Source organism: Cydia pomonella, chromosome 3 (genome assembly GCF_033807575.1).
Source record: "Cydia pomonella isolate Wapato2018A chromosome 3, ilCydPomo1, whole genome shotgun sequence".
In the NCBI taxonomy this organism is placed as follows: Eukaryota; Metazoa; Arthropoda; class Insecta; order Lepidoptera; family Tortricidae; genus Cydia; species Cydia pomonella.
Window position 1 is genome coordinate 19,708,533 of NC_084705.1, and position 25,415 is coordinate 19,733,947.

The 25,415-nt window shown below is 39.2% G+C and overlaps 1 protein-coding gene across 1 annotated transcript in view; it reads right to left on the minus strand.

Moving 5' to 3' along the window:
• The window catches only part of LOC133516654 (serine/arginine repetitive matrix protein 1-like), a 33,597-nt gene extending 9,705 nt beyond the window's left edge, over positions 1-23,892 (minus strand). Inside the window, exons 1-16 of the mRNA XM_061849672.1 lie at positions 23,789-23,892; positions 23,398-23,596; positions 22,466-22,621; positions 19,186-19,246; positions 18,132-18,218; positions 17,217-17,344; positions 16,134-16,794; positions 15,872-15,964; positions 13,245-13,350; positions 12,806-12,937; positions 10,839-12,063; positions 9,169-9,287; positions 8,470-8,684; positions 1,540-1,798; positions 611-720; positions 31-113 (exon numbers count right to left, since the gene is read on the minus strand). Coding sequence (XP_061705656.1) covers positions 31-113; positions 611-720; positions 1,540-1,798; positions 8,470-8,684; positions 9,169-9,287; positions 10,839-12,063; positions 12,806-12,937; positions 13,245-13,350; positions 15,872-15,964; positions 16,134-16,794; positions 17,217-17,344; positions 18,132-18,218; positions 19,186-19,246; positions 22,466-22,621; positions 23,398-23,596; positions 23,789-23,799 — 3,645 coding nt within the window. The 5' untranslated portion in view covers positions 23,800-23,892. The remainder of the gene's footprint in view (positions 1-30; positions 114-610; positions 721-1,539; positions 1,799-8,469; positions 8,685-9,168; positions 9,288-10,838; positions 12,064-12,805; positions 12,938-13,244; positions 13,351-15,871; positions 15,965-16,133; positions 16,795-17,216; positions 17,345-18,131; positions 18,219-19,185; positions 19,247-22,465; positions 22,622-23,397; positions 23,597-23,788) is intronic.
• Between the last annotated feature and the right edge of the window lie 1,523 nt (positions 23,893-25,415).

The following is a 25,415-nucleotide window of genomic DNA, read 5'->3' on the forward strand; positions in this document are numbered from 1 at the left end:
GTTAATTTAATATTACTTTGCGAGATTTACCTTAACAACTTTTTTCTGAGGAATCTCAGTATCGATTTTGGTAGAGCTTGTCACAGTCGGTTTCTTAGCTGGAGAAGATTTTTCTGCAATATTTAAATTTTTGTTAGATTACTACGTATTAAGATTAGTAGTAATTAACAGTGGGTGTTTTAGGTAACTTAAGGGTGCGTTTCGACTAGAAATGTGTGAGCATGCGTTGCGAGGGATGTGTTTTTAAGAACCAATAGAACCACTGCACGCTGAATGAGCAAAACAAATGAAGAGATTATATTGGTTCTTGACAAGCACATCCCTGGCAACTCATGCTCGCACATATTTGGTCAAAACGCGCCCGTAAAGGATAATTCTGGTCAATAACCCATAGTAATTATTAAAAAGTCAACAATTAAGATTTAAGGGTTTACGGGATGTAGGAAAGATGAATAATCAGGTATTAGTGTCATTTAGTCATTATTATCCTGATAAAAAACAACATTAATACAATATCCGTGCTTTAAGATTCTATAGCTTATGTTACCAATTAAAATTATACAAAGGGTTGGAGTGTCAAAGTAATAAATGTACATGTTTGTGGTGTTACCTCTCCTCTTCTTGGGCTTGTCGTCGTCGAAGACGATCTTCTGGCGCGGCGGGCGCGGCGGCAGCTTGGAGCGCAGGTCCAGCGCCGGCTTGGGCGGGGCTACCTCCTCTCTGCTTCACGACAGTAATACATTACCACATATATACAACACACAACAACAACGCCATACAAGCTGACAAGGCGGACATAGAAGGCCATAGAGGTACAGTCAACCAATTTTAATCCTAGTTCACTATAGAACCTTGTCGCTTTAACTACTCTATACATGACATGCATCACTCAATAAGCACTGTCGTAGAAGTCATTATGACATGGTTCTTTAGTGGCCTAGGAATCAAATTGGTTGACCGTACAATAAGTATAGAGATGAAATGGTAGAGATGCTTCTCACCGAACGAGATGCTCTAATGTCACTTTCAGTAGGAGTAACAGAGAAAACGCTATAATTGTTTGTCAGTCTCTTTTTTTTATTCCCCACTGTAAATTTTAGTATGGTTTATGGTGGGTAACAAATAACCCGACCAAATTACGTAGGTTGTTTTTGGAATGTTGTCAGGAATGTTAAACGTGTTTTTAATTTGGCGCATTGCTATGTTCTGTCCCTCACGGGCGCACGCGTATAGCACATCCAGTTGATCCTACCATCTATGTACAAGGAAATACATAGAGACAAATTCACATTTTGTAAATAAAGTTATCCAGACAATAACCAAAACAATTTTTTTTTAAACATGACAAGTAGAACAAACTGCACCGCATAAACAAACAATTGTTTTAATTGTATATCCAGCCAGTGCATGGTGGACAGGGTTATCCACGTGATAATGATCGAAACCTACTAGTGAGCATTTGACAGACTTGCTCTGGGTGTTATGGGAATTTCAGGGGTTCCAAAATAATTTAGAAGTGACACAAATGGCAGAACTGACTTGTTAGGTTTCTCCTTGAAGCGGCCGCTGTCCTCGTCGTCGCTGAGCATGTCGTCGATGTCGCCGAGCAGGAAGGCGAGGTCGTCGTCCTCGCTGCAGCGCCGCTCCCTGCTGAGGGCGGGCAGCTCCCTGCTGAGGGCGGGCAGCTCCCTGCTGAGGGCGGGCAGCTCCCTGCTGAGGGCGGGCAGCTCCCTGCTGAGGGCGGGCAGCGGCGGTGTCAGGGCGCGCGAGGGCGACGCGCAAGGTGGCGTCAGGTTTTCTGAAATTAACATTCATCTATTATACATTGCCACTTCTAATAAATATGTCAGCTTTCTAATCTTGCAATACCAGCAATTTTAAATGGAAGTGTTAATATATAAAAAAAAACACGGCTATTAGTCGGCACGCTACGAAACAAACAAAACGTATTTCTAACATTCAGGATCTTTTACAAGTTCTTGTCATATTTGTGTATGATTGCCCTATAATATTTATCTGATGGAGGAGCCACACAGGGCTAGTCCGAAGATGCCGTAGAGTTTTTTATGGCTGTATTGTTGTGATAACTTATCAAACACCTAGCTAGGCTATCCTTATGTCTAGCTGAGTATTTAATCATCACCTTATATTACTAGTTACCTTAAGGTCTCATTTCATAAATACTACAGCTTATAAATGCACGGAAAAGTGGAAAATATGCTGTTTTACGGAAAAACAATTTATACATCAACGGAGAAAAATATATCCCGACGTATGAAACACAAGAAAAGTTCTTTGAACAAAATCTTAGCGACACGTCTACAAGCACCCGATTACCAATACTAGAAGATTGCACTGTAACTGAAACAAGTACAATTATTTCAGCAGAAGAACACTAAAACCCTAACAAAGAAGACACTTCGGATACTAACACAAATCATACCTTTCGAAGTTTACTTCCAAAATATGCAGAGTCTCAAAAATAAAGTAGTGGAAGAATTTCTGACCGACAACCCTTATGATGCCCTATGTTTGACTGATACCTGGATCCAAAAGTCTCAAGAGGATCTAGTTCACGTCTCTGGCTATACAATAGCAACAGCTTTTAACCGACAAGAGCACAATGGTGGAGGGGTGGCAATAGGCTTGTGTCAACTAACAATGAAACCAATGGATGAATGTTTCTAGGCGTAAATTGTAATATTTAATCAAGGAAAACCGAAATAATTCCTCATAAAAAAATAAGATTAAAGTTATTTTTACAAATTAAAATCAAAAAATACCCCCCTGGCCCCTCCGCCGTGAACGCCAATTAGAACGTATTACGTCACATGGTGATATGCGCCATTGTTGTTGTTGACGTTTGGTTATGATTGTCATACAACAGCACAAGTCACTTCGTTTTTTTTCTATTATTAGCATTTTTCGACAAGTTGAGAGTGTTATTTCCACCCATATCGGATAATACTAGCATAAACTGCCATGGAACCTGGATTTATCAAAGCGAACAGCAATAATTTACCCAAAATTGACGCTGTTATGCTAGGCCGATTTTTCGCGTCGAACACTGACTTTTGTTCATCGGAATTTCGTAATGTTAAAACTTCTATGTAAGTATAAACAATACTAAAATACTGCTTATTATCATTTTCACGTATATTTCACTTTAGCACGCAGTCAATTATTATTTGAAGGAATGTATAACAATTGCAAATTAATTGGTTTTGAGGTTAGAATTACAATGTAAATATAGAGAGATGATATTGTAAAGACATTACTTTGTCTTAGTGTCTTAAGCCCTATCGCAAGTTTGTGGAATAGTGGGTTTTTAATTGCCTATTTCGAAAGTAAGAATTAGAAAATAATTGTTTGTTTGCTCCCAGGGCAACAAAAAAAGCTTTGGTTTTTCTTAAGATTTACGAGTTGAATATGTAGTCACTACTTTTTTTAATAATACAATACATCGAAATGATCTTCACAAAAATAAATTCTCGATGTTGTTGATAAACAATGAGCATCTTTCCTCCTTGCCAGTTTTAACCACTTTCTTCGCATTTTTTCCTTGACCGGAACCCCTTCGGCCGCGTACGCAACCAGAGCTTCGTAACCAGATGCGATCGAAAACTATTTCTGCCTTGTACGAAACCGGTTGCGATCAAAAACTAATTCCGTCTTACTAGTTATCAGTTACGATCGAACACTTTTCTTTGTTGTACGAAACCTTTCGACCGTTGATAAAGTCAGCTAAGATTATATTTATACACCTTGTTATACAGTATAAGTACTGTACACGTTATATATCTAGTCAAAAATCAGAACACAAAAATTGTACCAGTTGATAATATTCAAATACTTTGTTGGCAAATACAATGTAACCTTGTTCCTTAAAAGACACTGGCTTAAGAGACATGGAGCACTGACATTCAGGATAAGAAATTATCATGAGTATCATGACAAAATATTTGAAAAAAAAACCTATAGCTAGATGGCCCAGACATTGGTTTCGTATAAGAACGAGAAGTGTTCGATCGTAACTGGTTACGGGTAAGACGAAATTAGTTTTTGATCGCAACCGGTTTCGTACAAGGCAGAAATAGTTTTCGATCGCATCTGGTTACGAAGCTCTGGTTGCGTACGCGGCCGAAGGGACCGGAACACGTATGAATAACTTAGTCGGAGTTTTTATACTTGTATTTATACACTGGGGCACTATACAGTTTTTAAAATACGAAGTTTCCATTTTTATTTAAACAATACAAACTTTCGCCGTAAGTGAACACAATCGCTTGCAACTATGTGACGTCATTCACGACGCCATGACACTTTCTTGTGTTTTTACGTCAGTTTAAAAATATTTTTTTCAAACTTAAAATATGTGTTTTAAATATAATTTTTATCATGAAATATTATTTTTTTGGGGTAATACAGGTACTAAACTATCGAAATAAGCCATTTTTGAAATTTACGACACAGGCCTATTATGCTTAGAGATGGCATAGAATTTATAGAAAGAAATTGTAAATTTATCACTAGAATATGTTGTAGAATGTTGTTCTATAGAAATACCGAAATTGAATGTTATTTTGATCTGTCTTTACAGACCAAATCATGAAACAGAAACATTTTATGGTTGTCTAGAGAAAATATTACAGATAATTAAAACAAGGCACAAAACAGACATTATACTGGGAGGTGATTTAAATATAGATATGATTCGAAAAAGTAAGCTATCTAAACGTCTCACAGATCTAATACTCAGCGTTAATTTAGTGCAAGTTGTTAAAGAGCCAACTAGAATAGCCGCCCAATCAGAAACGTGCATAGACTTGTTATTTACAAATAATACACTATTTAACCTCGAAGTTCCGGAATTCGGAATTTCAGACCACAAAGGAATAGTTTACAGTTTTGAAGTGCATTTAAAAACTATAGTTGTTAAGGATACGATTTGGAAGACATTAAAACGTGTATACAGTCAATCAAACCAATTGGCTTTTAAAGAAGCTATTACAACTGTAGACTGGAGTAGTATACTAATATATAAAGACGCTAATAGTAATTTCAAGGCATTCCAAAACATTTTAGCAGAAATACTGGATAAAACGATTCCTCTAACATACATTAAAATTAGAACAACAAAGAAAAAAAATTGGCTAACAAAGGGTCTACATAAATCATGCAAAAATAAAAGATTACTTAGAATACAAATTAAAACAAATGGTCTTAATACATTAAAAACATACTACAATTCTTATAACAAAATTCTCAAAAAATGCATAAATTACTCTAAAAAAAGTCACTGACGAAAAATTCTACGAACAAGAGCAAAACTATGTGGCGAATTATAAATAAGAAAAGCGGGAGATCAACAAACTTTGTAAAAAAGAATATAAAAATTATAAGCCTAACTCATAATAAAATTGTACAGTCACCAAAGGAAGTAGTTAATGTTTTAAATGATTATTTTGCTAATGTCTATAAAGCTAAATCGGTAAATTCTAATAATAACCCAACTAAGACTGCTGTACAAAAATATAAGGATAACGAACCGGTTGAAAAATCTATGTTTCTGCAACCTGTCAGTGACCAGGAAATCTTTAAAATAATTAAGGGATTCAAAACTAAGCATAGCTCGGGAATTGACGAGTTACTTTATTGAAAATTTGTAATATGGAACTGACACTACCAATCACTATGCTAATGGAACGTTCCCGGATGACCTAAAAATAGCTGTAATCAAACCGTTGTTTAAGAAAGGCGATGACACAGACCCTTGTAATTACCGACCTATTGCTTTGTTATCATCTTTATCGAAAATATACGAAAAAGCCATTTTTTAGAAACTAACAATGTGCTTCATGCAAATCAGTATGGATTTAGAAAAAACCGATCTACAGCAGTCGCTGTGACTAATTACATACAGAATGCTGTAATAATATTAGATAGGAAAAAAACACGCCGTTGGCCTTCTAACGGGTGATAACAAAAAAATGCGGCCAAGTGCGAGTCGGACTCGCCCATGAAGGGTTCCGTACCATTTATGACGTATTAAAAAAAAACTACTTACTAGATCTCGTTCAAACTAATTTTCGGTGGAAGTTTGCATGGTAATGTATATCATATATTTTTTTAGATTTTTAATTCTGTTATTTTAGAAGTTACAGGGGGGCCACACATTTTTTCACTTTGGAAGTGTCTCTCGCGCAAACTATTCAGTTTAGAAAAAAATGATATTAGGAACCTACATATCATTTTTGAAGACCTATCCATAGATACCCCACACGTATGGGTTTGATGAAAAAAAAAATTTTTTTTTAAATTTTATGACGTATTAAAAATTCAGTTTAGAAAAAAAATGATATTAGATACCTCAATATCATTTTTAAAGACCTATCCATAGATACCCCACACGTATGGGTTTGATGAAAAAAGATTTTTTGAGTTTCAGTTCTAAAGTACGAGTATGGGGAACCCCCAAAACGTGGTCAGCTTTTTCACGTAGTATAGATATAAAGTTCGAATAAGACCTTTGGACACCGTTTTTGTCCATTTTCGTAACACAAGTCTTAGTCATTTTTAGGGTTCCGTAGTCAACTAGGAACCCTTATAGTTTCGCCATGTCCGTCTGTCTGTCTGTCTGTCTGTCTGTCTGTCTGTCCGAGGCTTTGCTCCGAATGCTCCGTGGTTGTTAGTGCTAGAAAGCTGAAATTCGGCATGGATATCAATAAAGCCGACAAAGTCGTACAAAAAAATCTAAACATTTAATTTTTTTGAGGGTACCTCCCCTACACGTAAAGTGGGGTCGAATTTTGTTTTGCTTCAACCCTACAGTGTGGGGTATCGTTGGAAAGGTCTTTCAAAACTAATAGGGGTCTTCAATAAACATTTTTGATAAAGTGAATATATTCGGAGATAATCGCTCCGAAAGAAAAAAAAAATGTGTCCCCCCCCCCCTCTAACTTTTGAACCACAGGTCCAAAAAATATGAAAAAAATCGTGGAAGTAGAGCATAAATGAAAACTATAGCGGACATGATCAGTTTAGCTGATTTTGAGTTATCGCAAAAAGTTTCCCCTTCATAGTAAAAAGACTTACTTTAATTAGGTACTGATTATGCAAATTTGCCTATTTGTTTAACTCGCATGAAAGGTACCGTTTCATCCCTTGGTTAACAATTTACTATACTTTAAGCTCCAGTTTAGCTTATTGTGACGGAAGAGTAACTACGGAACCCTACACTGAGCGTGGCCCGACATGCTCTTGGCCGGTTTTATTTGTTTATGTAGACAGTTTTGTTTATAAGTCTACAGAAATTAATTATATTTTTTTGTTATCACCCGTTATTAAACTTAAGTAAAGCATACAATAGAGTATCTCACAAAATTATACTTAAAAAACTTAATAATTCAGGGATTAGAGGCATAGTCCACGATTAGTTTAGATCCTACCTGCTAAACCGTATTCAATATGTGCAAATTAAATATCATAACCCACACACAAATGAAATCACCGAGACACGTTCGGAAAAGCGACATTTACTAAGATCAATACCACAAGGTAGTGTTTTAGGTTGCGTGCTATTCTTGATATCCATAAACGGCCTTCCTTTAGTTAATACACCCACCCCCACACCCAACATCTTATATGCAGATGACATTTCGTTACTGTTTGAAATTGATAAAGGCAAATGTCATAACGATACAATCAGAAAATGTCTTCACGAAATCAATAACTGGCTAGAAGTTCAAAATCTCGAAATTAATCTTAACAAAACTAAATTAATTCAATTCCATCACAGACTTCACAAACCATTAGAACTTAACATAATAATAAATAACATCAACATTGTGGAAGTGGACACTTAACATAAACACTTAACATGCTAGGACAGTAACATAAACTGGAAAAAACATATAGAAGTAACTAAAACCAAAATCTCAAGCTTCCTATATGCACTGTACGAAGGTTTTCGTAGGACAACAGACTTAAAAACTGCTTTGTCGGCCTATCATGCATTAGCACACTCGAGGTTAAGTCATAGAATCATGCTGTGGGGCAACAGAACAGATTTAAACGATTTTTTAAATGATATTTTTAAATAAATCGAATATAATACTAGTAATGTCAAAATGTTATATTTTAATTATTAGATTAAGTATTATTTAAGTAACAACAATGTTGCTATGCCCTAACGGGTGCATGTTGTAACCTAAGATATAAATAAAGACCTACTGTAAACACATGTATGCAATAAATGATATGAATATGAATATTTAGACGGCGCGTGAACTCGCATGCGAGTTTAGTTACAATGCGGACAAATACCGCAATGTAAGTATAAGTAATGACACTCGCATGAGAGTTCTCTCACCGTGTAAATGAGCCCTTATGCGTCCAAATTCTAGAAATTTTAGATTGCAAAAATAACTTTTAGCATTTTTACTTATATATGGGTATTTGATCACTTACCGCAAGTGGAATTGACTTCCGCCTCTTCCTCCTTCACTGGAGACCGGTCTCTCTTCACAACTTCAGATTTTTCCTTCCTTTCCGGGGAAGACCGTGTCGTATCAGGTTTATCTAGCTCTGGGCTGGTAGTTGAAGGTTTGTCGGGGGAAGCAACAGGTTTACTTTCTGGCGTCGGATCAGGCTTGGGATCTTTGGTTTCGTTGCGTTCGCGCTCTCTGAAAAATTTGCATTAATATAGAAGATGTAATTACTCATTCACGAATTTGAAAATAATTGTTATCTATATGTATTGTATAGGGAGCAACAAAATTACTAAGGTTAAAGTTACTTAGGTTACGGAACACGGAAAGACACAGCGTAGCTGACTCCGGCCAAAAATAAAATTGCGGATAGTTATGGGTAGGATCTTACGATAATTCATGGATAAGCCATACATCCACACACGACTAGTTTATCCGCACAAGCTTCAAGACAATGTGAAAAACAAATGTATGATGCTGTCAGCGTCAAGCGAAATTATTTGAAACATTTTGTAAGATATTCACTGCCAGCGCGAGCTACGCACAACGAGCGTAACCGATAACTCGGTTGTTCCCGTTTGTAGCAAAAAGCGCCTACGAACAGAGAACCCTATCTAACCCGTCCCTGGCAGTGAATGTGTTAATGGGATCTCCGGATTAACGACATAAGTGTACGTACTTGTCCTGCAGCTGCTTATGCAGCTGCACGGCGTTCTTCCTGCGGCGCACCTCCTTGGCGCGCAGCACGCGCTCGCGCAGGCTCTCCTGCTCGCGCACGCGCCGCCGGTATTCGCTCTCCTGAAGAACAGTGGCGGTCAAGTGTTAGGATTGTAATGTAATCCACCTATCCACTATCTTGGCCTGATGTGTATTTGCGTCTCACATGTTGTATAATGAGAGAGTGAGACGCAATGACATTGGATTGGACCAAGAAATTGGACAGGTGGAATGCCACCCTTAGGCTTGACTCTATCGACTGGATTTAATCATGAACTTAAAATGTGACATTGCTATAATAGTAATACGATTGTACATAGTTCACTCGATTGAGAAAATCGAATCAAGATTATAGGTCTAGCTTTACTATAATTACATACAATAATTTATAACAATTACGACTTGATCAATGCAGACCAAAATATCGGAAAGTTCTAAAGCATTCTGTCAGGATTCTAAATATCCAACAAGTATATTTTTCATCTACATATATATCATAACCCCCTTATAATACGTTCAAAAACCGCAAATAACGGTCAGCATTAAAAGATGAACTGTTTTGTTACAACAAATTTACTGTCTGAGAATTTATTATTATTGCGTAAATTTATTTATAATAACGGTACAGCTATCATAACAGTTGATGGGATAGTGTAGCAAAGTAATTTGATTTGACCCCTCTTCTAATATCAGTAGATATGAAAATAATTGTCAATTGTAAACAATATTGACAAATCTCGCATGTTATAGTCGGAGGAAGGCAAGAAGTAAATTTTAACAGTTTTATGAATTTTATGATTGATTAATAGAATTGTTTTTTTTTTTATTGATTTATTGAAAGCTAAGACCCTACCCTTAACTAATAACTTTTGCATTATATATTATAAGGGCAATTCATAACTGTCAAAATTTACTTCGTACCTTCCTCCGACTATAGTTGGTATCAAATAATATGGTAGTCGGCCCCTGACTCTAGTTTTTCGGCATTAAAACACTGGTGTGAACTTTTTATGAAATGTATAAGTGTGGGTTCACTCATATTTGAATTCCTTTCATTATGTATCCAGTCACATAATAGTATTTTATACAATCGTGATATAAGTAATAAAGACTTTTCCAGTGGAGTACCGTGTTTAGGCAACGAAGCTTGCCGAGTACGGGACTGAAAAGTTTGATTAGTATTGTATTTTAGACAATACTTTTTCTACGAGTCACCTAAAATAATACTTTTTTTTACTATAAAACCTACATAATTAATAAAAATTGGTAAGTATCTCAATAGACAAACGGGCGACTCCCGTCCCGCGTCCGTTTAGTCTTTTCTATGGGAGCGCAGCGGCACGTGATTGGTATTCTTTTTTACAGGTGATTACAGCGTATCGAAATTAATCTTATAGTTGAATGGAAATTACACAATTATAGTTTAGTAAACGAAATCTTAATCCAACCATTACAGTCAACGAGTAGAAAAAGTACTATTATAGTGCATCATGTACGTATGTATGTATGTATTACCTCGTCGGACGGGCGCCTCGGCTCGGGCCGCTCCGGGCGCTCGGGCCGGTCGGCGCGGCGCCGCTCGGGGCTGTGGCGCGGCGGCGGCGTCGGAGACCGCATGTATGTATGTATTACCTCGTCAGGCGGGCGCCTCGGCTCGGGCCGCTCCGGGCGCTCGGGCCGGTCGGCGCGGCGCCGCTCGGGGCTGTGGCGCGGCGGCGGCGTCGGAGACCGCATGTATGTATGTATTACCTCGTCAGGCGGGCGCCTCGGCTCGGGCCGCTCCGGGCGCTCGGGCCGGTCGGCGCGGCGCCGCTCGGGGCTGTGGCGCGGCGGCGGCGTCGGAGACCGCATGTATGTATGTATTACCTCGTCAGGCGGGCGCCTCGGCTCGGGCCGGTCGGCGCGGCGCCGCTCGGGGCTGTGGCGCGGCGGCGGCGTCGGAGACCGCATGTATGTATGTATTACCTCGTCAGGCGGGCGCCTCGGCTTGGGCCGGTCGGCGCGGCGCCGCTCGGGGCTGTGGCGCGGCGGCGGCGTCGGAGACCGCATGTATGTATGTATTACCTCGTCAGGCGGGCGCCTCGGCTCGGGCCGCTCCGGGCGCTCGGGCCGGTCGGGGCGGCGCCGCTCGGGGCTGTGGCGCGGCGGCGGCGTCGGAGACCGCATGTATGTATGTATTACCTCGTCAGGCGGGCGCCTCGGCTCGGGCCGGTCGGCGCGGCGCCGCTCGGGGCTGTGGCGCGGCGGCGGCGTCGGAGACCGCATGTATGTATGTATTACCTCGTCAGGCGGGCGCCTCGGCTCGGGCCGGTCGGCGCGGCGCCGCTCGGGGCTGTGGCGCGGCGGCGGCGTCGGAGACCGCATGTATGTATGTATTACCTCGTCAGGCGGGCGCCTCGGCTCGGGCCGCTCCGGGCGCTCGGGCCGGTCGGCGCGGCGCCGCTCGGGGCTGTGGCGCGGCGGCGGCGTCGGAGACCGCATGTATGTATGTATTACCTCGTCAGGCGGGCGCCTCGGCTCGGGCCGCTCCGGGCGCTCGGGCCGGTCGGCGCGGCGCCGCTCGGGGCTGTGGCGCGGCGGCGGCGTCGGAGACCGCATGTATGTATGTATTACCTCGTCAGGCGGGCGCCTCGGCTCGGGCCGCTCCGGGCGCTCGGGCCGGTCGGCGCGGCGCCGCTCGGGGCTGTGGCGCGGCGGCGGCGTCGGAGACCGCATGTATGTATGTATTACCTCGTCAGGCGGGCGCCTCGGCTCGGGCCGCTCCGGGCGCTCGGGCCGGTCGGCGCGGCGCCGCTCGGGGCTGTGGCGCGGCGGCGGCGGCGGCGGCGAGCGGCGCGGCGGCGTCGGGGACCGCATGCTGCAATACGCATATAACACTATAACGAATGCCCACTTTCATGCTCACTCAATAGCCTATGGAAAACATTTTTTATTTATTTGTGGCGTTTCTCCTACCCCGACTAGGTTTGTCTCTAAGAAGCTTTTGATCTTGGATAGGAATGGAATCGATTGGCACAAAGTTTATTTATTGTTTAAAATTGACGATTTTTTCACTGACTACATTTTTCCAAGAACTGTAAATAGCAATGTAACTTAATTTAAAAATTACGAAAGGTCTCCTGGAGCAATTGTAACTAGTTGCCCTCGGTGCTCCGTTTAAAAATTCCCCCTGTTAACGATCACAAATAAAAACCACAGAACTAAGTAAATTTTTACCAACTCACCCACCTAACTTGACGCACATTGCACAGTATACGGCCCACACGCAGTGATTTGTTCGCTACTGGCTACACAATTTTATCTTAGGATATTCAAAGATGAATCACTTGGATCCGTCATATCTGTCGGAGAAGTATCCTCTGCGCAAATCAGATTGTTGGGTCGTCCTGTAAGATCCGTACCTCGGCAACTAAACGCAAGCTTCGAACGTGCACGCTAAACACGCACGCATACACGCTAAACAAATGTATAACTAAGGCATGGTGGATCGGAGTGTGCGTTCTGTGGCTCTCGGGCAAACATAACCCTTAGGGTAACTCCAAGGTATATAAAGTGTAATTGATCACATATCTATCTACTACATAGCGGTGGTACTCTACCGGCGCCGCAGGCCCTGCCGGTTGGCGTTGATGAACTCCTCCTGGCGCCGCAGCAGGTCGTCGTCGCCTCGCCACGAGCTCGCTTCGGGAGCCAGCTCGTTCTCGATCTCTATCGTCGTGTTCTCTATGTATCTGCAAAATTACACCAAAATATAACAATCAACATGGTTTAGTTTCCCTTCCCTTCTGAATTCTAAAACCAATATGTATATATTTAATTTTATTAGGTCCATATACAAACTGGATTCCACAGGTTGGACTAAGGGGCAAATAAAGACCATGAAAGAGACAATGAGACGACCTGGAACCATATTATAACGAGTGGTGGGAATGTGCATTAGATAGGACCAAATGGCGAGGAAGAGAAAGCTTTTACCCAGCAGGTATTCAGACAAATAATAAAATAAAAAAACAGACCAGACTGGTAATCAATTCTTACCTTTGAGGAGATCGCCTAGGGAACTTTCTATTGGCTGCCCGCGCCAGCGCGTTTCTCTGTTCCGCGATGAACCGCTCTGCGGCGTCGTCAATATCCTTGATGGGACCTGGGTAACAAATGCTTGCTATTAACCCCTGGAACGCCGAACCGACAAACGTACTTGTACCCGTCAGATGCCTAGTGCCGGATTCGTCCCATCCAGTGAACGGAAATAAAACATGGAAGCATTCTGACCGCTCAATTATAGCCCAACGTAATCTACCCTAAGGCGGCCTTAAGGTCTGTTTTTTTATTCCGTAGACTAAAATGACGTTCCATATGACATTTCTTAGTACCACATGAAATGTCATTTTAGTCTACGGAATAAAAAAACAGAATATACAAACTACTCGATTGGCAAATTCAGCTCGACTGATAATAGGGATGATGTTATGCCAAATGAAGTAGATTATTTTATTAACTTATGTTTGATTTAGATATTTTCTATATTGTCAAAAACTCCTTATTACAGATTTGTATTATCCTTTTATCTTTCATGGGATGCAGCTATAAAAAACTACCTAGTTATTTCAAATTAATAATCAAATTTGGTATTGTCATTTTACATTGTAGTATTTGTCATACTTTAGGTACAATCCGATTCCCACAAGATGCTATTCGCATGGAAAGAAGATTATGGAAAAAAGCTGTCCAATTAGAGACATGAAATTGATTGGATGCCTGGCAAGAGATCTTGAATATGTTTTATTGATTTCAAAGATGAAGATTTCAACATGTCATAAAAGGGTTCACACAACTTAATAAAACCGCTGTTCGTTCAATGGTTTGTTACGGCCGCTCTGTGACAACCAACCCGTGAGATAACCATACCCGGTTTCCTATATGTAGTATATGTAGATATTTATTCTGTCACTCTTTCAAAGAATTTGTTTAACAAATACACACATTATCTGAAAATGTGGATCATTTGAATCCACCCTCTATATACATATATACTTTTTGTCGAATCTTTCTTACGTTGTGCATTTTCACTTGCAGTTGCCCAGAAATTATTCCTCCGCCTTAAATTTAGACAAAGCATGCAGAGGTCACAATTTCCAACAAAAATACTGGAACTGAACTGGGGATGTGCCAGCTTTTTCAAATATTTTTGACCCGATTCGTGTACCCATGTAAATTTTGCTGACTGTACCTGAAGTACCTGAACGTGACTACGCTCTGCCATACAGATTGATAATAAAATTTATCTAGCCTAAAAATACTTATTATAGCGGAATATGTTAACACATCAATGAATATTTACTTATGTTGTGTTAGTCTCTGATTTCATAACAACATTTTAACTAGTTATCTTTTAATCTGTACAAAATTATTATTCGTGGATTATTTGACTGGTTCTTCAAACTATTATGGCATAAACCTATCCCTGTCCACGTCATATTCTAATCAAAATATGAACCGCAAACTCTCAGCTGCCAGTACGTACAGCAAGAAGGTTATTAGCGGATTAATGTCGCTGATTGGTAGTTGTTGACATTATATGCATTTCATCTACACTTAGTTGTGTACATAAGTGTAATAGAGATGACTATTATGTCGTTTATCAGTTTTGATTACAGGCTCTGTAAGCGTATCGTCTTATTTAAATGTAGGCGTACTTGTGTATGTGTGCTAATTGTCCCGAGAATTTGAACGGTAATGTTCTCAAACGCGGATTCCATGTTTTCCGTTCACTGGTTTCAACCCCTCACACTCCGGATAGGCTCGCGTACGTGCACCCGTTGACTGCCGCGACTTAAACTGCATTAAAATGCAAGTAATATAAAACTCTATTTTTAAGTGTTTAGATCTCAAAATTGTAAAAAATATGATGGAATAAATTTGGTGACTGATAAGGCACAAGGCAGTTAAGACAGTTTGTACAGATCCAGGACTAGGCAGTTGACGGGTACAAAAATTTAAGATCCTCCGGCAATTGACAGGACTGGTACGGATCAGACACTAGGCGTCCCAAGGGTTAATCTGACTAAACAATCGAAAGTGATGGATATTTGAACGCAAATGGAAAGTGGACTATGATAATTGATTAGACTAAGTGGCATGTCAACAAAACTAAAACACATTTCAAGCAAACATTCGAATAAAACATTCTTCACAGTAAAAACAAATTATCTTCGAATATTGAATACCCAAGAAACACATAAACTTAGTTTGTAATTATTACTACAATGTATTTACTATAAAGTAGTGCATTCTAATTATTCTGAAGTAAAGAAGGGAGAAATAAGACAAATTGTTTAACTTGTCAGCACAAGCCCTTATAACAGAGAAAACGCATCATGCAGTGTAAAAAACAGCGATGACGTTATCATGAAAAAAGATTGTGGTTTCTACTATGTACACCTAGCTGCAAAATTGCATGGCCCCATTGTGAACTCATAATGTGCCCATGAAGTTTTGTAGCGCGTGTTTTAATGGTGAAGGCTGTCAATGATTGTCTATGGCATTGTCGTCGAAGTCCATACATAAATAGGAACTATATAGAGCGCTCTCTATCTCTATCAGCTTTTAACGGCCTTTCCCATGAATAATATATAAATCACAGCATGCACTACTTAACTAGTTACCGAATTTGTTTTCCAGCGTAGGGCTCAAGGGTGGCGACTTTTGAATGCGCGTGGGAATGTACGTGGGCAGCGCCAACCCTGCACGCATCGTGGCTGGTTACAACAAACACCGCATGAGCAACTCGCAATAATGTCTCAATATGGCGCCTTCATTTAATGTTTCATAAGATAATGGATAGATGACCATGTTTAAGCCAGGACCTTATGAGTCGAGACATGTTAAATTGGTATAGAGTTAAAGAGAGAACAGTAAAAACCTTACCTTCAACGGGAGGTTGAAAATTTCCTTTAAAATGCGGATTGATAAGAACTTTCTTCCCAGCCAATGCTCCAGGCAAGGTGGGCGGCAGTTGGACCGGTAACATCCTCACTTCGGGTTCTCTTCCTGGCGGTTTTGGCCCAAATTCATCCAGCTTAGGTACGTTAGCGGGCAGTGGCAAGCCTGGCAGCGGTTGCCTAATCGTAATCTGAGGCATGTGTTGGCTGTTAGGAACGACTTCTCTGACTGGGGGGCCGAATGGTCTCGGATTAAATAGAGGTCTCTGGAAGAATCTGGGCTCATAGTTAGGTCTTATTGGTCCGAAGTTCGGACGCGGCTCCTCCATGTTTGGCCTGAATGGGAATCTTTGAAAGTTCTGGAATGGAGGCCGATTTTCCATGGGCCTAAATGGTTCTTGGATTATTGGTCTTTCTGGGGAAATCTCTGGTCCCATGGGTGGCATGGGTTCCGGTCTCATTTCAGGTCTAGGCCTGTTATCGGGCCGAATGTCTGGGCGGATTTGCTCATGTCTCACAGGTGGTCTGATTTGGTCAGGTCCAATATCTGGCCGTATTTGTTCTGGCCTTGGTTCAGGTCTGATTTGAGGAGGCGTTGGTCGGACTTGCGGCGGAGGGAATGAAGGACGTTGTTGAAGGAAATTGCCCTGAAACAATTAAGTCTGCAATAAAAAATATTCATTCCTTACAAGCAACCTGCAATGTTTACTCCATGGATAGAGTTAAGTAAAGCCCGACCAGAAATATATGATCATTGTCAAGAGAGCACTGTCATTCTCATGGTAACAGTTCAGTTTAGTGTGAAAAATTTAGTTCTAATGAAATTCCGCAATATGGCGCGTGATCATATATTACTGGTCAGGCTTTAGACGAAGATAACTCTAGTGTATTGTGTAAGAGCTAATTTTCAAGATACATTAGAATTCTATAACTTGCGACATGCCCCCGAATAAGTAGTAAATTGAGTTCTGAGCAACCAATATGAAGAGTGTAGTCGGGTGATATTTAGCAGTGGCCGTGAATGTTGGTGTAGGTAGATGCAGCGGCTCGGCTCGGCAGCGGGACTCACGCGGTGCAGGTTGTGGCGGCGGTAGGCGTTGTTGTAGGGCGGCGGGAAGCGCGCCTGGAACTGCGCGCTGCGCCACGACGTGCGCCCGCGCGCGCCGCCGTACCCGCCGCGCGGGACGAACACCTTGTCTGCAACATTAACTAAAATCTTACAGACTACACTTTATTATTAACGGTTTAGTAACATTGCAAAGGCACCAAACTTAGTTGCAATTTTACTTATAAAATAGTACACCACGAGCAGTAGTATTGAATTGCATTACACGCCACTTTATTTCACAACAGCCCATGATTACCCCATAATAGTTATTTGTTTTACAAGGGGGCAAAGTGTTTAAGCGCTCGTGCTAATAATGATACCCGAGCAAGCGAAAGATTCCAAAATTGAACCAAGAGCGTAGCGAGTTGCGAGGGTTTCAATGCACGAGGGTTAAACAGACTTTGCCTCCGAGTGAAACACAACATTTTTCACCACACCAAGACGAGGAAACTACTAACTATGAAATACCAAAAAATTCAAATGAAATCAAATCCAAATGAACATACTTAATAAAAAAATCATCATTTAAAAGTCAATTCTACTAGCTAACATAAGGAAACAACTCAAAATTTGCATCTGATTACTTTGCCCCACATGTGGATAAAATGCAACTTTCTCATTCATTTTTGAACCATCAAGAAGGCCTTTACCAGTTGGTGTGGTGAAAATTAAATTTTTACAAGATATTTTTTCTACTTGTCGATTGTAATGGTTGAATTAAGATTTCGTAAACCAAACTGTAATTGGGTACTTTCAAATATGGGCTCCCAACTCAACTATAATATTCATTTCGAAACGGTTTAGTCAACTATAATGAAATTTGGCAATCACAGTTCGCCACGGTCAAGAGGAGGAAACAAAACGATTATTATTCACCTAGAGAATCAGGAATATCACGAAGTTGTGGTGTTCGCTGGGCACCGGGAGGCCGCTCAGATAAAAACCGTTCGCGGTTCTCGCCATCTAAAAAGAACAAATTAAAAAATTAAGCAGCCTGATGGCAAAACAATATTACCTGCTTGTTTTACAAATAATAAATAAATAATATTATTCATTTGTGTTTCAACCTACAGTTCGCGTAGAAAACAGGTTACAAAAGGTGGTAGTTATGCGCTGTTTTCTCATAATTAGGGGGTTGTGTACACACAGCTATAGGATTCTAAATAAAATCAGTGTACAGATTTTTAAAGAACTGACAGTGAATCCGTGATACCTCTTGAGTTCAATTGTTGGCTAGGGGGCGTCCATTAATCGCGTCATATTGTATAGGGGGGGGAGGGGGTCAGCAAAAAATCACCAATGATCACCACAGGGGTCGGGGGGGTATGGACACGTATCACGTGTATTTTTTTTTCATCTGTGCTATACTGTATTATAGTCAATAATAATAGTTTTCCGCCCTTCAATTAACCAAACTGTCAAAACACGTGTACTTAGGTTCATTTGTTAGAAAACTGTTCTTTAGTTATCGAAAAAACTACACGTCATATTGGATGGGGGGGGGGGTCCTGAAAATATCACCAAAGATCACCATGGGGGAGGGGGGGGTCTAAAACAAGCCAAAAACGTATGACGCGATTAATGGACGCCCCCCTATCAACATGATTTAAGGCACACTTTTTTAGATCTCAATATGGTTACCAAAAATTTAATCAGCAATTTTTTTCTCTAATTAAACACACCGTGAAAAACTAACCATTTTTGCACAAAAGCTTAAAATATGGATATTGCTTCTAAAAATTTAATGTGTCTGGTTTGTGTCTATGAATAAAAATTATTCTATTCTATTCTAAAAATGCGTAATTTTATTTTTGATTAAACTCATAGATTACTTTTTTATTGTTACAAAAATAAATAATAAACAATATATAAATAAATATTGTTAAAACTTGCAAAAAATAAGCCTTAAACGAAAGGCCATAAAACTTACTTGGGACAGTAACACTCAGTTCTGATGGCACTATTTGCGGAGATTCAATAGGTGCTGCAGGCTGTAAAAATAGACAAAATAATGTTGTCAACTAGTGCAAAAACATACTGCATTTGCTTTTTCAACTCTGTTTGCTGGCTCTTTATAATACACAGTGTTTAGTACCTAGGTAACAAGTTGAGGTGATAATAAGCTAGCTTTCAACAATAAGCTAGCTTTCAGGCAAATACTATCTCAACAAAATTGGTACAATAGTGAAATTACTACCTTTCTTAGTAAATTCAGCGATCTTTATAATGGTTGTTTTAAGAAAAAGAAAAAAAGGCTGATGCAAAATGACGCTAAAGTATCGTGGATTACGGAGGGTATTAAAACTTCAAGCAAAATGAAGCGATTTCTGAATAATTTTGACAAGGAAAGGTGTAACGATTCTGTGGACGAGTATAGGAAGAAAGATATAACTATTTTCAGACGTGTTATTAGGCATGCAAAAAGACATGCCGTTAATTTGGAAATGGACAGAGCGGTCAATAGCAATAGAGAAATATGGAAAATAGTGAATAGGCACAGAAACAAGTCGAAGGCTAGGACTACTGAGAGACTTATCCTTAAAACAGATAAGGTCATCGTAGATCCACAGGAACAGGCGGATATTTTCTCTAAAGTTTTCGATCACGGCGGTTCGTCAGTTACAAGTGATATTACCCTTGCTCTGAAAATGCTCGAAGATAACACGGAGAGGGTAAATACTGAAATGGTTTTTGATAGAGTGACGCCACAAGAAATATCAAAATTGGTTATTAATATGAAACCCAAGTTATCGGCGGGTCATGACGAAATACCCATAACTATTATAAAGGAAAATATAGATCTTTTATCGGAACCTCTTGCACAGTTCTTTAATAACTGTCTTGAGTCAGGCCTGTTTCCGGATCATTTAAAAACTGCCAAAATTCTGCCTATCTATAAAAAAGGTTGTAGGAGTGATCCAAATAACTATAGGCCTATATCTCTTTTACCTACTGTCTCAAAAATTTTTGAAAAGCTGTTAAAGTCAAGATTGCTGCGCCATCTGGGCATGCATGATATCCTAAATAAAAGGCAATTTGGGTATCAAAAAAGTATTGGAACTAATGAGGCTATAAGCACCTTGATTCATGACATGATGACACAATTAAATGACAAACTCAAAGTAGCTGGAATTTTTCTGGATCTTAGCTCTGCTTTCGATACTGTGGACCACAATATTTTGTTACGAAAGCTGGAGCACTACGGAATTAGAGGCAGTATGTTCAAAATATTTGAGTCTTATTTAGCGAACAGGACACAATTTATTGAACTAAGTTCAATTGTGGGTGTCACTGTAAGGGCGGCCAGGTCAAAAACAATGATGATCAGACGCAGAGTCCCGCAGGGCTCAATACTGGGTCCTTTATTTTTTCTTGTGTTTGTAAATGACTTGATCCCTTTCGTACAGAATACAGTGCCGCAAACAAAACTAGTAATGTTTGCTGACGATACTAATGTTGTAGTTTCGGCGGAAAGCATGTTTGAGTTGAATGATACAGCAAATGCGGCATTAGTGGCTTGTAATAAATGGTTCACGGCTAATAATTTAAAATTAAACACGCATAAAACCAATGTTATTTTGTTTTCCGCTACATCAAGGAAATCTGACACTTTAAGTATCACCTTAAATGGCAGCAAAATTGTACAGACAGAGGTTGTGAAGTTTTTGGGAGTCTATATCGAATCATTACTAAATTGGAAACAAGAACTCCAGACATTAAACAATTCCTTGTGTTCAGCCTGCTATGCCCTGCGAAGTCTGCGCGATTTTATTGACAAAAATCGACTTAAAGCTGTTTACCATGCACTAGTGGAGTCGAAATTGCGATTTAGCATCAAACTTTGGGGAAACAGCTATCAGTATAACACAGAAGCTGCCTTCGTACTTCAGAAAAGAACTATAAGGACCATAGTGCGCATACCTCAAATAGCTTCTTGCAGGAGTCATTTTGTTGATCTCAATATCCTTACTGTTCCGTCACTATATACTCTTAATAGACTTAATCAAACATCTAAATAAATATGAGAGCTCATCGGACAGTGAGAAAAGAATGGCTACCAGACGTAAGGATATAAAAGGCAACATTATCCCTAGGCTCAACGTTATGAAACATGCAGCAGACTATCAGGCTGTGTTCATGTTCAACAATCTGCCTACTGAATACAAGTCTATTACAAATAGTAAAATCTTCAGTACAAGACTCAAACAGTATCTCTTGCAGAAATGTTATTACTCCATAGCAGATATTATATTGTATGGCTGACTATTAAATATTATTCCTTGTTTTGACATGTTTAATTTTTACTTATTAATTGTGTGTATATTTTGTGTTTGACTTGTGTATTGTATTTGACTTGCAATGGAATGGTAATTTTAAAATCTTAGACTATGTTTTTATTATAGTGAGTAAGGTGTACTGTACATATTCGACACAATGTATATTGTTATGAATAATAATAAAAAATAAAAAAAAAGATATAGGTACAAGGTATTTTTGAACATTTTCTGCTCCTAGTGGTAGGGGAGCCTAAGAGGGGTTACTCAAGCATGTCAGATTAAGATGTGAGTGATATCTTGCTACCTGAGGATTCTACCTTAACCACTTTTAGGCTATGTTGGTAGGGGGTTGGTGGGTAGTTAAAAAAATTGTTAAGTAGATTGTGGATTTGGTTAGTTTGGTCCATGTTAATGCTATAATTATTCTAATACTTAATCAGGCAGTTATTTGTACATATTTTCTTAATCATCAGATAAATCATCAGGTTACAAGATTTTCACCATTGTAACTGTCAGAACAGCATCAGATTAGCATCAGCAACTAACCAAGTCCACAATCTACTAAACAATTTTTTTGCCCACCAACATAGACAGCTAAAAGTGGCTAAGGTAGACTCGACGGGTAGCAAGATATAGGCGGCACGATCAGGCACGGAAAACACGCGCGCCGCCTCAGCTGAGGCACATCTACATTTGTGCGCAAGGTAATTGCCTCACGCGTATGTTTGCTCTATGTGGACCCGGCAATTTAGGAACCAAAAAGATATGAACTATGGAGCTGAAAATATAAGAACTTTTTTTGCTGTTTAAATCGAACTTCGGATTTAATATCTTGATTCAAGGCAATGAAACTACATGAAACTTGCAATGCTATGCAAAAAAACTGGGAAGTTTGGCAAGTGAAATGCATAATTAATGATAAAATTGGCTTACAATTGCAGGTGGTACAACAGCATGCTCTGGTTCATACACAGGAGGCTCGTAAGGGGCATAAGTGGAGCGGTCCTGGATGGGTCTGTCTGGAATGTTGGGCACCTCTACAGTTATGTTGGGGACCACACATTCTTCTGCAGGAGGTTGATATGGTTGCTGTGGATAGGAGTAAATAATAAATTAGTACACCACTTCCCAGAATAGAAAGGTAAGTGAGAGAGGTGGTAGGTATTAGTACCATAATCCTATTAATATTGTGTTTCAAAAATAACATGTATGGGTGAATCTACTTTTTGACCAACAGTCGAGTGTTGCTTGTTGTGCTACTCAAAATGTCTCTGATACAAAAAAAAACTGGTTTCTAATATACATAGTTTCTGATTATTAGGTTTAACAGTGGGGGCCTTGAATATTTTAACATACACCATAAACTGAAACATAGAAAAGCCATTATTTAAGTTTTATATTAGTGGGTAGTGAAGCCAATGGTCCTGTTTTCGAATCTCGGTAAGGGCATTTATTTGTGTGATGACCACACATATTTGTTCCTGAGTCATGGATGTTTTCTATGTATTTAAGTATTTGTATATTATATATATCATTGTCTGAGTATCCACAACACAAGCTTTCTTGGCTTACCATGGGACTTCAATGGGAATCAATTTGTATATGTATGTGCTAATGTATAATATTATTAATATTAATAAAATTAATGTGACGATGATGTGATTATAATCACATTGTTAAAGGTTAGTTAAGCAAGTAAGTATAACTACGAAGATCTTTGTCAATTTGAATTAAGAAAAGGAAGGCTATGATGATAGCCGTAGAAAGTAGGTTGAAATACAAATCAAAGGATGTATATGTAATGATATTTCGTTAAGTTGTGAAATTCAAAACAAAATACTTCTGTGATCTTATAAAACGCTTACTTGAATGTATGGCATGCCATGTCCTGAGAATTCTGAAGAGCTAATATCACTTCCATCATTGTAGTTTGGATCAATCGATGTTGGAACGTTCTGGGGACCGCTTTCGTAGTCATCAGCTAAGAGTTGATCCTCCTCTTCATTGCCAAGGTTATAATCTGCAAGGCTATGGTCCCCTAAATCGTCTGCCAACAAGTCTTCACTGGAAACAAATAACATATTTGAATACCAAGCACGCGTGATCACTAGCAGTGTGTTAGTAGAAAATCATATTCAAATCGAGAATTTGTCATTTCCAAACACTTCGCTGATAAAAAGAGAATGTCAGTAAACTGTTTTCACTTATAAATCCTTACAACATAATGGTATTCTGAAAAATAAGTAAATTACTAACTTATCCGACATGTTGACACAATATTTTCATCAAGAACATCAAGATGAATAAAATAATAAAATTACATTTGTCTATCTATGGTTTGACTGTTGCTTATGGTTTCTAAACTATTCCAGATCCAGACACATTTTAAAAATTAGGGTCATCCACACTTCCTGATTTCAGGCTCGAAATCAGTCCCGATTTCGGGCCTGAGGGGCTACCGCGAACCACGTTCGACATGTTGCCTCCCTGTCGCGCTTACGTACGAATTTACAAGTGCGACAGAAAGGCTGCACGTCGAACGTGGTTCGCGGTAGGCCTTCTGATAATCGTTTTCGTTTCACGGAATATCAGCACATCGTTAACAATATTTGAAATGAAAAGTACTTTCCCCCTTATTCAAAAACCTTTACGGGCCTGATTTAGTTAATTATGTTTCATCGTTCGTTGTTTCTTTAGTAAATCCTTTCTGACAAATACAGAAGTCAAAATTACAGATAAATACGTGATTATATGCTCCAAAGAGCATATAATCACTACGTGATATGCTCTTTGATAAATACAAACGATTCATAGCTAATTCAGGCCAGTAACGCGTTTATGAATAACGCCATTTGTCTCTAATTGCCAAAAAGGTTCAATGTTTGATAATAATTTGATATTTTGGAATATGAACCACTTTTTTACATTTCATTAGTGTGGATGTAATTGGCGCTTTTATCAGGGCTGAAATCAGACCCGATTTCGGGCCCGAGTGATAATATTTTTTAGTTTCACCAAATATCATATCAGCACATCGTTTACAATATTCGAAATGTATAAAAATGGTTCATATGCAAAAATATCAAACATTGAACATTTTTGGCAATCAGAGACGAAGTGTTTTTTACATTTCGTGACGTGATATTCCATGCAACGAAAACGTTTATCAGGGCCCGAAATCGGGACAGAAAGTTCAAATTTCACGCCTTATTCTACTGATAAAGTTTTTTGACAGACTATAAAAAAACATTGTTATTCAAAGCAATTAATTCAATTTATTTTATATGTTCTGTTCTGTAATATTAGCTAAAATTCTTGGGCGAATGAAGAGCAAAGAGTAAAGTAAGTTTATAGGAAAAGAGAGCCCTCTTGAAGCATTTTAAGGAAACTAATTTCGAAGCGCTATCTCTAATTTGTATCCGAAACTAGCTATGGATGTGTGCGTGCACATCTACATATGCATCCGTATGTGTAGGTACTTTCTTACTATTTAATACTAGGTCTACTTGGAGTACTTGGGCGGTTTACAAGTTAATATTTTGTTTGATTTCTTGTAACTCTGATAGTTTTTCGGTTTACAAGATGTCAAACAAAATATTAACTTGTAAGCCGCCCAAGTAGACCTAATATGTAGAAAAGTTTTCAACAGAATGGAATAAAAAAAACATACGTTTTAGTAAAGCAAGTACTTATATGTTTATTGCTTTCAATTCGTTATACAAGATAGTAATAGACTAGGTGTTGTAAGTACTTGAATTCTTCTTCTTTTTACCTATGTTCATCTTTGTGTATAAAGCTATATGACTTGTGTATCAGTCTGACTTAGAACTCTTTCATGTGCGCATAATTGACTTGCCTTGTTCTCAACTGAGCGTTTGCACAA